Source organism: Pezoporus occidentalis, unplaced genomic scaffold, assembly GCF_034315485.1.
Source record: "Pezoporus occidentalis ecotype Australia unplaced genomic scaffold, CSIRO_AGI_Poc_V1 ctg44, whole genome shotgun sequence".
NCBI classification, from domain to species: Eukaryota; Metazoa; Chordata; class Aves; order Psittaciformes; family Psittacidae; genus Pezoporus; species Pezoporus occidentalis.
Window position 1 is genome coordinate 1,579,522 of NW_026915769.1, and position 18,742 is coordinate 1,598,263.

The 18,742-nt window shown below is 40.7% G+C and overlaps 1 protein-coding gene across 1 annotated transcript in view; it reads right to left on the minus strand.

Moving 5' to 3' along the window:
* The window catches only part of TTLL12 (tubulin tyrosine ligase like 12), a 28,664-nt gene that overhangs the window by 976 nt on the left and 8,946 nt on the right, over positions 1-18,742 (minus strand). Inside the window, exons 4-13 of the mRNA XM_062634881.1 lie at positions 17,138-17,297; positions 16,377-16,510; positions 13,192-13,268; positions 8,796-8,912; positions 8,488-8,682; positions 6,815-6,926; positions 5,828-5,979; positions 5,662-5,743; positions 5,142-5,210; positions 3,045-3,183 (exon numbers count right to left, since the gene is read on the minus strand). Coding sequence (XP_062490865.1) covers positions 3,045-3,183; positions 5,142-5,210; positions 5,662-5,743; positions 5,828-5,979; positions 6,815-6,926; positions 8,488-8,682; positions 8,796-8,912; positions 13,192-13,268; positions 16,377-16,510; positions 17,138-17,297 — 1,237 coding nt within the window. The remainder of the gene's footprint in view (positions 1-3,044; positions 3,184-5,141; positions 5,211-5,661; positions 5,744-5,827; positions 5,980-6,814; positions 6,927-8,487; positions 8,683-8,795; positions 8,913-13,191; positions 13,269-16,376; positions 16,511-17,137; positions 17,298-18,742) is intronic.

Consider the following 18,742-nt stretch of genomic DNA (forward strand, 5'->3'; position numbering starts at 1 on the left):
TTCCTAACTCATTTGGTTCAAGACCACCTTAAAAACCTGAACATGCACAAGTCCATGGGTCCTGATGAAATGCATCCGTGGGTCCTGAAGGAGCTGGTGAATGAAGTTGCGAAGCCGCTGGCCATCATATTTGAGAAATCATGGCAGTCAGGTGAAGTTCCTGATGACTGGAAAAAGGGAAATATAACCCCCATTTTCAAGAAGGGGAAAATGGATGACATGGGGAATTACAGACCAGTCAGTCTCACCTCTGTGCCTGGTAAAATCTTGGAGCACATTCTCCTGGAAGGCATGCTAAGGCACATGAAAAACAACAAGGTGCTTGGTGACAGCCAGCATGGCTTCACTAAGTGGAAATCCTGCCTGACCAGTTTGGTGGCCTTCTATGATGGGGCTACAGAACTGACGGACAGGGGTAGAGCAGTTGATGTCATCTACCTGGACTTGTGCAAAGTGTTCGACACTGTCCCACACAACATCCTTGTCTCTAAATTGGAGAGACATCAATTTGATGGATTGACCACTGGGTGGATAAAGAACTGGGTGGATGGCCACACACAAAGAGTTGTGGTCAATGGCTCAATGTCCAGCTGGAGACCAGTAACAAGTGGTGTCCCTCAGGGATCGGTGTTGGGACCGGTCTTGTTTAACATCTTCATTGCTGACATGGACAGTGGGATTGAGTGCACCCTCAGCAAGTTTGCTGATGACACCAAGCTGTGTGGTTCGGTTGATACCCTGGAGGGAAGGAATGCCATCCAGAGGGACCTTGACACCCTTGTGAGGTGGGCTGATGCCAACCTTACGAAGTTTAACCATGCCAAGTGCAAGGTCCTACAGCTGGGTCGGAGCAATCCCAGGCACAGCTACAGGCTGGGCAGAGAAGAGATTCAGAGCAGCCCTGCGGAGAAGGACTTGGGGGTGTTGGTTGATGAGAAAATGAACATGAGCAGGCAGTGTGCGCTTGCACCCCAGAAAGCCAACCGTATCCTGGGCTGCATCAAAAGGAGTGTGACCAGCAGGTCATAGGAGGTGATCCTGCCCCTCTACTCTGCTCTTGTGAGACCTCACCTGGAGTATTGTGTGCAGTTCTGGTGTCCTCAACATAAAAAGGACATGGAACTGTTGGAACAAGTCCAGAGGAGAGCCACGAGGATGATCAGGGGACTGGAGCACCTCCTGTATGAAGATAGGCTGAGAAAGTTGGGGCTGTTCAGCCTGGAGAGAAGGCTGTGTGGAGACCTCATAGCAGCCTTCCAGTATCTGAAGGGGGCCTATAGGGATGCTGGGGAGGGACTCTTCATTAAGGACTGTAGTGACAGGACAAGGCATAATGGGTTAAAACTTGAACAGGGAAAGTTTAGATTGGATATAAGGAGGAAATTCTTTCCTGTTAGGGTGATGAGGCACTGGAATGGGCTGCCCAGGGAGTTTGTGAATGCTCCATCCCTGGCAGTGTTCAAGGGCAGGTTGGACGAAGCCTTGGGTCAAACGGTTTAATGTGAGCTGTCCCTGCCCATGACAGGGGGGCTTGGAACTAGATGATCTTAAGGTCCTTTCCAACCCTAACTATTCTATGATTCTAAAGGAAATAGAGTTAAATTTTCTCTTAAAACTTCATCAGTACACTTCAGAATTAACTGCATTCTGTGCAAAGAGAAACAGAGGATCTGATTTCCTGTCTGGTGTTGCGACTGTAAGTCAGGGTACAAGTTTCTGATGCACAGGTAACCATACTCTGCTCTGCACAAAAGCAACCAACCTATTTGTCCCCAGGCTGCCTATGGCATCACAGCCATGACTTTGGCACCCACGCCCCCATCTTCAGAAGGCCAGGGACCCATGCAGCTCATGTTCAGCCACAAATGTAATATGAGTTTGGTGCTTTTACTACAATAGCTTTCCTTGAGCTAGTAACATTAGAGTTGCTTTGCCTCTCCTATTAAAGACAACTCTGGGACAGGTAAAAGGCATCAATGTTGGTGTAGCAGATCCAGATTCAAAACCTTGCTCTAGCCGAATGCCAAAGCTCCATTTTACATCCCCTGTTTCTCAATCATTTCACTCCATGAAAGTGATTAGTTGTCTATCTTGTAATTCAGATTCAGCCACTCCAGCAGTAGGCTAGGGTAGCCACCCAACATGTATCACCTAGTAACTCCTCTGGCAAACCTGGGCACAAGCAACAACTTTCTCCTGTGTCCCAGTGATCAGAGTTTCACAAGAAAAGGGTACACTTAGTTCTGTTTAATACCCCCCAGCAGTCCTTTTTGTGTTGGTGCCTCTGCTGCTTTTCTACCTACAAGAGACACATGTCTGGGTTGGGCACACTGCAAGAACATTTCTGAGCCTCCTGGTGAAATAACCTGGTGAATGCCCTGTTTGGCAAGTTTTGCTAGCAGTCCTCCACAACTGGCTGACGGAAAGACTCTGGGTAGTCAGCTATTCTGTGGCACTGACATGAAGGAGCTTCACACACGTTCTTGCGGAGACTTGGCAACAACTAAGTGATGGTCCTGAAGACGTCAACAGCATTGCCATGGTGAATGTGGTCCCTTCCTTGCTTTAATAAGTAACCATACATTGAAGACACTGGGCCAAGTCTGGAAGTCACATTCAGTAGGCTGTTTCTTTAAGGTTTTCACAGAGAGACAGGTATTTCAGATGTTCTGTCACCATAAATGGGAAAGAACACTTGCTGCTGGTAGAGTGACAAGATTGTTGTACAGTTATTGGGGTTTGTATGTGTTGGTTTGTGGCTTTTTGTTTGCTTTGTTTTTAAAAGCAGGGAACAGCTGTAGCAGGGGCAGAAGGGAAACAAAACCTCAGCCAAGCAGTTAACAGCTCCCCCACCATTCCTGTTAACCAGCAAGGCAGATTCTAATAACCCCACAGATCTGCAATTCCAGCTGTGCTTTAATGTCAGTGTGTGGCACAGAGCACACAGCTCACACTGCTTGAGAAACAGTAAGAGTTTAGACAGAAGAAATAAATTTCAAAACCAGCCCATAAATACAAAGAATTCAAAGCAACGAGCTTCTCACCATCTCTGCTGGTGTCCCATTTCAGCATCAAGTCAACAGCATATATTGCTCTTGATGACGGATAATCACAGATGCCAAGAGGTGCAGGTTTAGCTGAAGCAACTTGGAACAATTCAGCAAATGCCTTACAAATATTTGCCTAACAACAGAAAAAGGTCTCTGAATGAGAAGTGAGGTTCCATAAAAGCAAGAAACATGTTTTCAATTGCTTCATTCATACAGCTTTTTAAAGTTTGTATAAATTACACCAGTCAACAGCTGAAAATGTGAACGCTCTTAGTGTCAAAATGTGCATTTAGACCTAAAGACAACACAGTGGAAGTGCCAAGCAACCTGCAATATCCAGGGACTTTTCTGGAGAGCTAATCAGTACTATGGAAACCCTGAAAATAGGGCATTTCATATTAGAATTAAGTCCCTTCTCAGAAGTCCCTTCTCCCTGCCTATCAAGTTGTATTCTAGCTCTGTTTTATTCTGCAATGAAAAACCTTCTAGCCATTTATATCATCCAAAAAGTGTGGTGGGGACATGGAGGTCTTAAGAACACACTACAATGATATCTTGAGAAACAGTCAGATATCCAACATGAAAGTGAAGTAAACCAGGAAGAACCTACAGGTGTGGATTTTCGCACTGAGTTTATACTGCAGTGAACCACTCCTTCTGCAGACGAGAAGACTGTATAATGCCTCCTATTCTGTACACAGTACTCCTCTGAGGAACCTACAGTATATATTTTGACATCTCTCTTCTCACCCCTTGTAGTATCTTCTTCCAGACTATTTTAAGCCTAATGCTGCAAAACTTGTCATTCTCAGAGTATTGTTGATTGAATATGAAGTTCTAGTTAAAACTGATGCCAATTAATTTATGGAAATCAATCCACAGTTGGGTAACTTATTCACTTTTGAAAGCAGAGGCACATAAATGCTCAGCTACCATTCACTCTGCATCTTCTAGCTCCTGATAAATATGGAAGAATGCAACAATTCAGTTTTGTGCATGTTTCTGAACCATTTCTTTACATTCAGCTTTTTCTTTCAAGCATGAATTACAAGAAAAAAACCTAATCAACGAGAAGCTCCTCATCCACCTTCTTGCATGTTTTATGGAACTATAGTATTTGGAGCTGCTTCTTTGCAGATAAAATATGCCCTTATATTAGAGAACCAGCTGTTTTATTGTGAGAAGTATGAATGTAGTGACCAGAGACAGGGTTCTGGCCAGCTTGCTAACACTGAGCGGCTGGGTAGCAGCTGGAAATTCTGCAGTCTTAAAGGCAAGATTGAATTTAACGAACAGGGGTTCCAACTTACTAGCTCAGAGATACTATGTTGTGAGTGAGCTCCAGTGCACTGCACAGCAAACTGATCTGGAAGTGTACAGGCAGATCTTTAGACTGACAAGTCTGCTTAGAACAGAGAAATCAAAACCTGTGATGCCATTCCACTGAGATTACTATGTACTGTAATTTCCTATTTACTCCTGTTTCCTGCTTGTTCTGATACCTCCTTGTGAAGCCATCTGAAACAAAGGAAGCAAAAGGCTGAATACCTCAGGGGTTCAACCTTTCAGAATCAGAGTTAATATTCTGCCTAAGAGTAGCGAAAACTTTGAAAACAACTTTTCCACAGTCATGTGAGCAACACCTGTAGTGATTCGCACACTTTATATTCTGGACCTCCCTGCCTTTTTGCATAAGATAATAAACCTTCACAACCATAGGCTTAGACTACAGACAAACTTCTGCAAAAAAAGATGGAACTTGCATGAAGACTCTTGTCCCAGGCTCCTGGGGGTAGTAAGGACTGGCTTCATTACCAACTCAAATATAAAGAATTTTTATAGTGTTAACAATGAAATAAACCCCTCAAATGCTAACAACAAAATTTCTGAGGGGGAATTGCACTAGGTTAAAAAAAGCTTCTGAAGTAAAGGTTAATATTTGATGTCCTTTGTGGAACTGAGAGACATGAAGTGCATTTTATGAGGAAAAAAACAACCAACCATGCAACCCAACACTTTTTGAAAAGCTAATCTGATGGGTAAAAAAGGATTCATAAACATTTACACAAGAAAGATGAATTGCTGACTTACTTGTACTGTTGCCCAAGGATATTCAGGATATTGTTTTTCAAACAGAGGAATAAATTCTTCACAGTGTACCTAAAACAGTTTAGCAACATCAAAGACTGTTTTGGTTGGGAATGACTGAGCAATCAGATGACAAGAGAATGGAACACTGAATACATTTTTCCACTCACGCAAACCCAGGTACAGAACTATAGAATTAGACAGTTCCTGAATACCTTCTTTGCTACAGTATTTCTTCTCATAAAGATCACCTGACAACTATTAACCAGCTATTTCAATTATTCTTTTACTGGTCTATCAATATGAGTTACATTCAGGATGTTAGTTTGTATTACCGCATATAATCACAGATGACTGGGGCAAAGTAGGGAAGAGTCTAGGGAAGTATTTGCTTTGGGTACTTCCACCACCTTGACTGCTTGTTTAAGTGAATGTCAAATAGGCTATTTGGTCATAGTCACAAAAGAGGCACTGGAAGATTTTCTGACGGAAAAGCGAGGAGTGTTCTGGACTGTTTGCTTACCTGTTTTAATGTTACACCGGGAGCATAATTCATGACTGTGAAATGCTTCTCATAGTCATCCAAGTCATCAAGTGAAAATGCCCTGGCAAATAAAACAATTCCTTAGTTTCTGAGCTATCAGATTTAATTCTGAGCCCCTCCACCCTAACGGGGTGAAGGCAATTACCGATTTGAAAAGCGCAGCCAGAACACATCATAGATGTACAGCTTGAGTGGTTTGATGGACCGCAGCAACACAACATAACGGATGTCAAATTTAACCATCCCCACATCTTCACGGTGAAACAACACTGGGTTCTCAATATATTTGCACACTACCTACAACAAAGGAAAACCATTCACAGTAAATATAATTCAACTGAAATGAAAGCCAAGAGTCACCAGATCTTGATTAAAGGTATCCTTTTATGCATTTCAGTTTCTCTTTAGGCATGTGCATGAATACACAATGTTGTTATCCAAACAGACACCTTTTATTAAACTCATTGACACTGGGGTGGGGAAGTAGAGGCCAGATATACTCATTTTAAAAAAAAAAAAATCAATGTTAATTTTATTTATGATTTTGGTAACCTTGTTTTGCACTAGAAAGGTGAAGCCATTCTTTGTGCATTCCTGCAGTCCAGAAAATACATGCAGTCCACACACCAACAGAAATAAAGCTGAAGTGACACTATGAGATATGACCACATATTGCGAACTCCTTGTAAAAACCTCCATGATTCATCTATTGCTGGCAAAGACAGTGCTTTGTGCCACTGTGCAGAGCTGTGGATCAGCAGTAATGATCAACCAGGGGACAGAAGGAATAAAGTCCCACAATTTACGACCAACATTAACTATAGCTAATATGCGTTCACCTGCCAGTCTGAGGATTAGTGTTAAAGCTGCATCACACTGGAGGATTCATTACTGTCAGGGCAAGTTTTATTTCTCTAAATAAGAAAACACCAGGCTTCTTGAGTTCATCACTACAACCAATGGAGCTGACCAATTTGAATCAATCAATTCTGAACTAACTGAAACTCTGCTTCTGGCTAGCATATGAATTTTGAAGAAAATAAATTCCCTTCTCTGCATTTTCAAACCTCCTTTACGAAGCAGGTTTCTCAGCTCTCCCATTTAAACCACATTCAAACCCATGCTCTCTAACCTTTGGGCTGCTTTCTCTATGCCTGATGATATTGTTAAGGCTGTTGGTGATGTGGGTATCCAGGCTTCTGGCCAAGTTCCATGGTTTGCATATCCAGTGATTATCTTCGCCTCTGAGACAGAAAGAAAAGCCAACACCTGTAAGTATCCACCTCATTCATCTGTCTGAACATCCACTTGAACTGATCTGTGAAAAAATAGTGTGCGTTACAGTGCAAGAACTGAGGACTTTTTGACTGACAGCTGGGAGCAGTAGGCCTTAGGCATAAAGAGGAGAAAAGGCAGTGGTAGCTTGCATTGATCTTTTCAGTTAGGTCCTAGCATGCTCTCACTGTTTGGTTTCCTCCTGAATTTGACTCCTTCAAAAGGGGAAAACAACCCAACAACAGCATCATCATGAACATGCTCAGGTCACGGTGTGGAAATCAGTCTGCCAGGAGTCTGAGACCATTCTGGCATGATACCATCCAATTTTCCAAGTTGATTCCCCAATAATGCCTTCAAATCATTCATACCAAGTAACACTATAACTCATCTCTTTGGGAAGAAATCACACAGTATCTCAACAGTTCATATTGCGAGAAAATGAAAGCACACCACCATCTTCTCACTTTCCAGTACCTAGTCACCTCAAGAGGCAAAATTCTTTGAAATGTCCTTGAGGAAAACCAGAACATGCTGGTCTTTCAATGTGTCTTTCCGAGTAAGGGCAGGGTGAAACTTGATGCCTTCCTTTCCTCATCTACTAAAGCATTCAGAGAAACTTCCTGAGCTGCATGATAAACTTATGAAGTGAGCTGAAGTTAGTAATGTTAACTTAAGAGGGTCTGTTTTGTTTATTTGAAAATTCCTATCCCCTTCTTCCCATTCTCTACATGCCACTGCATCCACTGTCAAGTCTTGATATTAAAAAGCAATCAGACCACCACACGCAAAGGATATGTGGAAAGAATGCTCTCTGCTGGTAATGTCAGTCAATAACAGAATACATAGAGCAAAGAATGGCCAAATGAGACTCCTGGCAGGTGGCACCACAAGAAAGTATCACCAAAGCAGCAACCTTTCAACCAGAATACTCCATGCTAAGTATAAAAGGTTATCCCGCTAGCAGTACCCTATCGCTCTCTTTCTCTTTTACCAAAAGAAAAATCTCCATTTCCATCCACTCGAAGGTAGTTGCAGCAGCAGAAAGAATGTGGATTTAAACCCTAAAGATCCACAACTGATTTAGGCTAATTCAACTAAAACTCAATTTTACTTTCACAACCTTACAGAACCCAAGTACTTTAAATATTTTCATTCTTGCTTAAATGAAAGAACAACTGCTGCTCATCCCCTGGGAAAAATAAATCACCAACATATGTTGCAAACATGCTCTGATCCTTTGTCTATCTGTTAAATACAAGAGGTAAGATCTTGACCAGACAAAAAGCAATAGCCTTCTGTATTCAAATCATGGTGAAGTTTCTCTGTTTCAAAATGTATTGCTTAACTACTTTTACATTACAGAAAGTACCTAAAAAGCTCACATATTCCAGGTAAAATTCACCTGAACATAAATGCAGCCAGAGCAAACTCATGGTGGTGTAACAGCTGTCAAGCACCAAATGCAGGTTACTGGTGTTTTGGGAAAAAGTGGGATCAAGAAAACACAAAACAAGGAAGCGGAGCCACCTTCTATCACGTTGCTGGAAGTAGCTGATGAACTGAGGCAATTCTGTTTGGAGGTTAAAAGTACGAGGCAACCATCTTGGTCCATCTGGTCCTCCAGCTCGTCTAGAAATAGATGCCAGGCAGTCTTTGACAGTCAGGAGGTTCTCACATGGGAACTGATTCAACATTACCTCAGGCCTTTCCTCGCTTAGCTTCCTGCAAAACAGAGAAGTTGTTGGGTGAAGGGGGAGGGTTGGGGATGCCTTTGGGAACACAGTTTTTATAGCAAAAAAAAAAACAATTTGTATGATCAGGGAAACAATTGCAACCTATAATCTTTGAAGTGTGAGAAATTGTAGAGGATGTCTGCTTCTCCCTCATTGTCTGTGAACACAAACCGGGGATGTGTCAGGTTGTGGAGGACTTGCTGAATGTCTGTGAAAACCCTAGAAGAAGAAAAAGGCATATGAAGAAAAACATCAGTTTGGTTTCTGAAACTGATCAACTTGTGCCTGAACAGAAAAAAAGTTTTAAGCTTGGCTTTCTACAGGAATTATGCTTTACCAATACAAAACTTCAAATTGAAGTGGGACAGACTAAAAAAAAATAAAAAATGTATTTAAACATAGAAATCTCAAACACAGTTTAGCTCTAAAGCTTCACAAAAATAGCAATTCAGAAGACAATGATTTCCTGACAGAGAAGCACTAACATGAATTCTATACAAAAGGTCCCCAAATGAGAGAGAATCCCTCCTAAATGCCTTTGTTGCTGGAAGAGCTTTAAAAATCAACCTTCTGTCATCCAGAAGAAGGAAGTTAATATAAATCTTGTCAGTTTAACTCAGTAGCTTCAGAAGACTACTTTCATTTGTTTAGAACTTCACACACAGCCATTTCTAAACAATCAAAACATATGTAAGTATGTACATTACATATGTGCAGGAAGTAAACACAACTTTGAGGTTTGATACAGATTCCCTCCCAGCCCCATTAAAAAAATCCACACCACATCTGCATATGAACTACCAGAGACCTTGAATGCGCTAAAAGTTCAAAAAAAGGTTTTTACTGAAATTAGTGGACGTAACTCAGTAGGAAATCTTTGGGAGTCAAAACAGTACGGCCTTCTGCCCTTCCAGCTGCAGCTACTGCAAATACCTTTGAAACCTTTGGTTCATCAATGGATCAATTGGTTCTCACAATTTTTCCAACTAGGTTAATGATGAGGCTGAACTATAACCCAGGGGTGTTACAAAGGATTAATCCATGCTTAAGGCCAGATGAAAACATAACCCATGTGGCAAATTCCCTTACTTCAGTCAAAAAAGAGGCAACAGTATGAAAAATACTGCTCTAACAAAGGCCTGAGGACAAGGCATTTGGCCTTACACAGCATGGAAGGACACCTGGAGAGCCTGACAGCGTTTGGTAAATCCAATAAATCTTATTCCACATCATTCCCTAGACATCATTTGATGATTCTGTGATTCTACTTTCTCAGCTGGAGAGCTGAGCATTCTTTACACAGATCAGGGATTCAGTGAGAGGTCACCTCCTCTTGCACATCCAAAAATCCATGTCCCCCTAGTGCTAATTCACTTCAATGCTCTGCATAAGCCCTATGCCACACAGGTAGTGACCTGCATTCATACACTCCAAACAGCAGGCTTAAAGAAAGGCTCTGGTACTCTTTTTCTCCCAGTAACATATTAAAACTAGGACTCCTCTGTAAAAAATCTCCCAGTAAACACTGAGCTGCCTTTATAGATACACAGAAGATACTGGTATCTTCTGTAACATATAGTATCAACAACTACCAGAAAGACTACCCCAGCTCCAGTAGCTTACAGCTATACATGCTATTTTAGAGGTGCTAGTCCTATTAACAATAAATCACCTGCTTTCTTAATCCTGAAGTCTTGCTTCTGAATTAAGCGACTTCATGTGCCAGAGCACTCTGGATTACGTATCTTAAGACTTCCTTATAGAATGCAAAAATGCGGCACAAAAGCAGCAGAGGAGCTCAATCTATCTTCACTAAGTGCAGGAAGACCACTGAAATAAACTGATGGAGGTCAACATAAGAGGGAAAATAAGGCCATTCCACTCATTCAAAGTTTTTCAGTTACTTCATCCATTCTATAACCAATCCTCTTACCATAAAAGTCTTGGGATAGCAAAGGCTTTTGAAGGCAGATGATTTAGTTTTGGGAATGAAGATTTCATAGAAACACTACATAAGCACTGATTTTGATGGTCATATTCCCGCAGGTACTTCAGTATACCCAATATTAATGCATACATTTTAAAAAGTCAAGACCTCTGCCCTGAAGAACATGGACTAAAAGACCAGGCCTGACAACTACTGGAAAATTCCTTTGTTATCTAAGGAGCATTGAAGGATCTTCCATGGCATTTCTCTTGGTTTTACTTAAACTGGTAACACATATTCCAAAATCTACACATCTGTACATAAAAATACAGGCAGGTAAGAAATGTACCAACTCCCATTCAGAATTTGACAAATGACAGAATCTCTACACTGCAATACTGTTGTATTTTGGACCTTTCATTCTAGTACTGATGACACACTTGAATGAATGAATGAAGCCAGCTAACCATACTTCCTAATGATTCGCTGCCGCAGTCATAATAAAATCTTGGGTAGGAATACTATAAAGTCTGGTATTAAAGAAGGTACTATTCAGTGGAATTGTGCAAGTAAGATAAAACATTCTAGATTTTACTTAATTTACTCGAAGTATTTAAAGCTAAGAAGCAGTTATGAGAAACAACTCCCAAAGCACAGAGCTGACAAGACCAATCAAAACAAGAGTTGTCATCTCAAAACCAGCAGTTTTGGGCATCTTCAAAGAAATGACTGATGTAGCCAAAGAGAAACATGAAAGAGAAGATCAACAGACGATCAAGCCCAGCACAAACTGAAAGGACTTTTCATATGAACTTTGTCTTTGAAACATTTAGTTCTTTTATCCACTGTTTTCTCAAGCCAGCAATGAGCACAGCTGGACAGAACAATCTCCCTAAGGCAGGAGAGCTACAAGACCTACTTGAACCTGTAATTTTGCTATATCCAACTACATGTACTTGCTTCCCTGCTTTTCAGGATTCAGGTTAAACATTTATTTCATCTTCCCATTCTCTGTTTTAGCTCTACTTTGAAACAAGATGACTAAGAATTCATCCCTGGTGCTGAACTTCGCAACCTCATGCATTTAATTTCTTAGAAATCCCTAAAACAGTGGTAATGTGCAAGGTAGAGCATGCACATTAACAGGCTACTCACATCTACCCAGCTTCACACATTCCTATCTGCCCAACCATGGTGGCAGCCTTAAAAACTTTAAAGCTTTTCCAGAGGCCTCTCTGCCTCTGGAAGACTGTAGCTCCCACTAGCTCATCTGGACTCTGAGATGCTACCCTGCTCCTAGAGGAACTTTAGTAGATGAAATTCAGAACACAACAAGAAGGACCTTCTGGCCTCCTGCAGAGGTCAAGCTCTCTCCCTTTCTCCTCTCCAGACAGGAACTAGACAAAGAAGAGAGGAAAACCCCTAGGAGTACAGGGACAGGGGTGTTGATAACATTCAGAGCAGCAAAGATTTGGTATGTGTTTCCTTCCCTCCCTGAAGTAAAAGCCATTCACCTGAAATATGCAGCGCAAAATAAAGTGAAAAATAAGTCTACATTTCCCCAACATCCTCACTGTTTCTTTCCACCTCTATCGGAATGCATTTACCTTTGACTCCCTTATCTGAAACAGAAGCAAGTACACTGGATGAAAAAATAGCTTTTGCTCATCCTCAGTCTGTAAACAGAGATTTCAACTACATAATGAAACCTAGACTATCAGGGAGCAAGTCAACAAATACCTCCTAACTCAGTGACTTTGATTTTCAGTAGTTCTTCTCAAGTCAATTCAATCTAGTGAATAACGAGTTCTCTCAACAAAAGAGGCTGGGGTATGAGAATACCTTCCAAATACATTTTAGCCTAATGCCACCTCTCAAGTAAATCACTGCAAGCAAGAATTTGGATCCCAGTGTCAGACAACAAACACCCTGGAGGGCGACTCACAGCACATTCTATGTCACAGTATGTTTTTCTGGAACAAACTAGTAGTAAGGCAGTCTAGCCATGCAGTGCCACTGCTTTTGGTCACTAAAATCTCTTATCTTTGCAATGCTCTTCTAGATTTCTTCTGAAATAGTTTCACAGTATACACTCCATTTTTGTAATTAGGCACATATCCAACTTAAAACATCCCAGGTTTTGGCAAGATTCCCGTTTGGCAATCTCATCTGAAGAAAGTGAATAGTCCGTTATATTCACGCAGCACAGAGAAGCACATGTACCCTGCTGGATATACATGCTGTAATGCAAGAGAGGTTTTTAGTCTCTCTCATACGCTTCAGTGACACTTGTTAGTGAAAAGTATTACAACGTTATGCAACTTCTCTTCCACCCACAAGGTGGCACTTATTTAAAAACTAAAATTCATCTTTACTATGTCTGTGACAATCCACCTACCCTGAAGAACCCAACAAGAACCAGTAAGTCAGAATCTGAAGCAAGTGGCTACATACAAACACACCTGCAAGTTGCTTCTGGTATTCGATGCTCGAAAAGGCCGTTCAGCCTTAGCACACTGCAATCATTACATTTAACCCTGGTAAAAAAACATTTTGTTTGCAGATACGTACTTGAAAACTTTGTCTTTGTCATAAAGTTGTGGGCTTATTGCTACAGGCAGTTTCTCCTTGTTTTCTGCTAAAATAGCCTGAAAAAAACAACAAGAAAAGAAACAGAGAATAAATGAACAGCCTCAGGTCAAACTCTGCAATATTCAGCAGATATGAACAGCTGCTTCGACCAAACTGAATTTTAAAATGTGCATAATCAGGTTTATAAAAGAAGTGATTAAAAACCCCACAATCTTTAAGGGGAAGACACAGGTAAAATATTCAGTATGACTCAAAGTTTTTCCAAGTGTTTTATTAGCAAGAGCCTGTTTAAATTTGCTCAAATTGCAAACCTTTACAGGTCATTTTCTGTAATTCCTTATCTCCATGTAAGTATTTACTACATATATACAGGTGCATTTGTAGTCATAGTAAAAACAATGGTCCACCTGCATGTCTCATCAACCCACTGTTTTCAGTGCAAGTGAATCCTGTGAATGCTGTGTAATATGCTGCTCAGGAAAAACAATCCGTTCAAAAGCAGAGGCAGAAGGAAGTCAGAGGTAAGAGGCTATTAGTAAAAGAGGCACAAGAAATATGGCTTCAAGACCAGGGCTTATCAATACTGTCAAAAGCATGCTGAGAAATTCCTATTTCTCCTAAATATTAACAAAACATCAAATCATACATAGTCATATGCAGTAAGAGACAAAGTTGGTGTATTTCCAATGAAATGGAAAATTGGCCATTTAATTTTTTTTTTTTTTATTACAGATAACTAAAAAGGTTATAGGAGGCAGAAGCCTAATTTTGCTCCTGTAAAAATAAGCAAAAGGCTTGGGGAAAAAAGAAATCTCACTCCACCTTTACACCACCTCTGACTATTGAAAGCAAATGCACATTTGGATCATTGTTGATACCCTGCCAAAGCAAGCAGCTTGCAGAAACTCTGGAATGGGAAAAGTGTATCTTGAGAAACCAGAGAAGCTGGTGTTCTGCAACAGCCCCCAGAATTCCAGCTGCTGCAGGTGGCCCTTGCAAGTTGCAGTGGTGAAATGTCTGTCCAGCCACAGTCATACCTCTTTACCTTTATGGCTTTTACAGGGAATACAACCATACAGAACCGGGAAGAATAAACAAAATCACAGTCATAATGAAATGTCTGAGACATCACTTTGTAAGACAGATTAGACAGTACAAATACAAAATAATTCCTGCAGTTACCTAAGAACAGGAAGAAATGTAAGCCTTACATTTAAAAGATGACTACAATTCTCACAATAGCACCAGGGGATTTACTGCTGTCGTTTCCACAACTTGAATATGGGGAGTTACTGCAGAACAGCAACTACTGTAGTATCCCAAGAGATACTTCTTCCAGCCCACACACTTTATTAAAAGCTGCCTTCCCTGACGCTGGTTTCTGCAATCATTGCCCAATCCTTACCCATAGTACCATTTAAATTACAAGCTTTGTGGTCTATGCTGGAGACCAGAATTAGGTAACAAAACCAGGTAAAAGTTAAGACAATGTTGTTGTAACAACTCTGAAATACTTTTAAATAGAACAGTGAAGCCTTCAGGTTTATTTAGAGCAAAATTAGAGTAAAAAATATAACATCCTTAGCTACAGTAAAAATCAACAGCCCATTTAACAACAAATGATTATTTACCCACAGTAGCAAAGCAGCTGCAGAAACTGCACAGCAATAGCAGCAAACCATTTTGAAACTGTATGACTTGCATAAACATTTGGAAACATTTTCACTTAATTTTATTTCCCTGCAGAACTGCTGGTTCACATACTAATGCTGTAAACAGATCTCTGAAGTAGTCTGTTTTTGTGCATGCAGCTCTGCTTCTGTGAAAATAGGGGAATTAGAAGTGTCACAACATGGTATCTCTCCCATGGCATCTCACTTTTGGTGTTTAAGGATATGCTGTGCCCTGAACTATTCTTCGTTTGTCTGTCACCAGTTAAAACTTGAATCTACAGCTAAACATGCTAGAGTAAAAGAAAGCTCTGTTGGTTAGTTCCAGTATTAATATTTTGCTGTCATCTCTTCTGAACAGCTGAGCAGCAGAGACACAATACAACACCTTTCTTTGAGAAGATGTTTTTAAGGTAGGGTGATAAAAGAGGATTCTCTTTGCACGCATTTGCACACACAGTTCTTTAACTTGATCTGATCATCCCAAAACAGCATTAACATACATGCAAAGAATTGCCTTATCTGAGATCCAGACACTTTTGCCAAGAGAACTACCTGTAAGGCATCAACTTTGGGTACATTGTTGTTTCTCATCTGTAAATGCAAAACACATCTATCTCTCTTCCAAAAATGCAAAATCCCAACCAACCAATCTGACTTAGGTTACAGACAGCCTATTTTGAATGTATACCTTTGTTTGGCAGAAGCAGGTTAACCTCAGTTCTGACTAGATGTTGTTAATAACAAGATGGATCCAGTATTTTCTGCATATCTTCTATCATAAGAAACAGATGGGTTACAGATTCATCTTTAGATGCTGCACTGTGAATGCTGTTAGTGGTCAGCACAACATCCTCACAGGCTTCAGGTTTCTTCATTTTTCTTAAAAAGGAATCTCAAGCAGGCTTGGTTCATGAAAAGGAGATTCCAAACAACATAAATTTCACACCCTTAAAAATATCACAAACCTTTAGCAGAAAGGAGAGCTCAAAACACAATAGATAGAACTTTACAACAGTGCCATCAAATTAAAGATGTCCCTGCTCCAATACTTCATGGTTCTAAACCACAACATTAAATGAGTAGCCAGGCTGAAAAATATAACCACTCCTAAAATACTAAACCAAGTCTTTCTGTAACTCAAGACTGACCAGAGGTGCTACAATAACAAATTCAATCAGTAAGCCTATTAGAAAACATACCAACTACATAACTGGAAGATGAGTACCTCATATGCGGTACCTCATAGCATGCTTATAAAAACATTATGCAATACTGCAGTAGCATATTTGAACTCATTTATGTTGCTTCAGTTTTTAAAAAGTTAAAAATTGTATCTAAGACACTTCTTGACTCACCACACTTTATTTAATAGCTATATTCTGAATCAATATTTAAGCCTAAGAAGAGGCAAAAATCAGAAGTCTTGCAATGCCTTTAGACAATGCCTCATCTTGAGAGATGAAATATGAGACTTAATTCTTAAAATTTTACCTGGTAATACTCATCTGATGGCTCTGGTGTAAAACAGTTGACATCCAACACTTCACTAGGCACCCATGGTAACAGAACACACTTCCTGATCAAGCGATCTGTTTCCCCATAAGCATAATCACGAGTCACTTCGTCTGCAACAAAACAAGGAGAACCTTTAGGAACTGCCTTTCATTCTCCACTGAAAATCTTCCTCATGGCCTATCATAAAAATGACAGCTGAACAGTTAACAATACCACAACCTTTTGTTAGTTAAATGTTCTTTAATTAATTCTAATTTTACAACATTGATAAGGGTATTATGTAGGATGCAAAAATTAGTCTGAAACCATCTGACTTACGCCAGTGTATTTAGACAACTGAACACTTACCTCAAAAACTACAGGAATAAATTGCTGGCCTGGCATTTCCTAACTTACAGTACTTGATTTTCCAGCTCAAAGCTAGAAACACCCACTTCAGGAAATTTTATTAAACTCTTGGATGACTGAATCAGTAGTTTCACTGAGACAGGGATGCAAGATTTAAGTTCTCTGTCAACAAAAAAACAGCAAAATTTTTCAACTCAAGGGTGTCTATCTCACAGAAATTATGGAAGTATCAGGCAGAGAACTTTTAAATTTGATAGCATTACAAAGTATGCAGTCATTTTGGTCTTGAAATATTTGTTTTACTGTGAAGTGAATAATTTGTGAGAATACGGCCTGTCTTCTATTGTGAGCATAAAACCCCCCAAATAGCAAACTCAACACACACTTACCACCAGTTTCAAGGTCTCTCAAAGGCCAGAGAACAGTGTAAGCAATTTGTTGAGGCATATAAAACAGAGGTGCTGTTGCAAAACTAGGCTGATCTGAATGCTGAATGCGTGATCCAAATTCATCCATAATGTACCAGACAGGAACCTTCTCCTCTGCAGTCTGTATGATTAAAGAGAGTGAGACATCCTGCCCATATCAATTGCTATAAAAGCACTTCAAGACAGAAGGTGCAGGCAGCAACCCCTACAACATTTCTGTTTCCTGCTCTAGCCAGGAGTGTGAGCAGGATTCAGGTATAGAGTAACACTCTCATCCCTGCAACTCTGAGGCTAAGCCAGCCTAGCATCCAGCTGCTGCTGGGAACACCACTTTCCCGTATCAGCTGCACAGTCCCATCCTCTTTCTCATGGCAACGCCTACTGCTATTGCCACCAGACCTGCTTCCCCTGTACCAAACTACGTAGTTCAAGGAGTTAAACCAACAGAAGGCTGCCTGGTAGGATTAGTTTTCCTTCAGTTTCTATCAGAATAAGTGTGCTAAAAGGAGTTTGAAGTTTACAGCATAAGAGTTAAGGAGAGCAGAACTGCCTCCTGCCACAACAGCTGGTCGTGAGAGTGCTGAGGCTACATCACCAAAGCACCCCTTCCTTTCACACTTGACATGATAAAATCCTGAATGGGTAAACTTTAAATTCCTTGGTAGCACTACTGTGGCCTTTTTACAGAGGCAGAAATGGAGCACAGAGATTAGACTTCAGATATTCAAGCAGCTCAGTGCCAGAAACAGGAACAGAAGACAAGATCAACTACAGGTTGAATTAACTGTCTTCCAGGAAATCATATTTCAAATGGTAACAATTAATTTCACGTAGCTCACAAACCATCCATGAAACAAAGACACAGGGTAGAAAGAATGAGAGATACTGCTCAGATCTCCCTTGTACTTAAAGAAAAAGCAGTCACATCAGATCTCTTTCTCAGGGATTTTTCAGGCCTAATACTACTGTGAGCTAAGCTGATACCTTAACTAGTGCAGATGCCCACTCCAGAAACTGACCTCAAGTCCCTGAGCTAACAGACCAGGCTGGTCACACTCACACTGCTCAGGGTTAGCCTTGCCCATTCTGAATCAGGGCCTGGCCCAAAGGATTCATGAACTTAGCCTAGGAGCTACTCTGCAGACCCTACAAAAGGGATTTTAATTAAAGCCCGAGTGTTGTATTTCCTCTGAAATAGTATGCGTGCACTTGAAGGTGCTCGAAGGCTCAAGACATGCTGGTACAGTGCTGAAGGACTACACAGGGCAGACAGACCAAACATGGTGTGATCTTATCCACACTACCTAAAAGTAGCAACCTTTAGAGTAAGCTATGCCCAGAAACATTTGGGCTCCATCTTGAAGCTACTTGGTTCTCACCTGAGGGTGAGCTAATGCCAGTTGCCAAATACAAACCGGGAAGTTACTTGACAGTGTAGATATATTCCTGGTATGTAAAGCATTATATACAGGCAAGGAAAACTGCAAGTGTAGCTAAGATGCACACTCTGATGTGAGACAGTTGATTAACAAGAGGTTATTTCCCTCACAATGAGAAAGTTTGAGT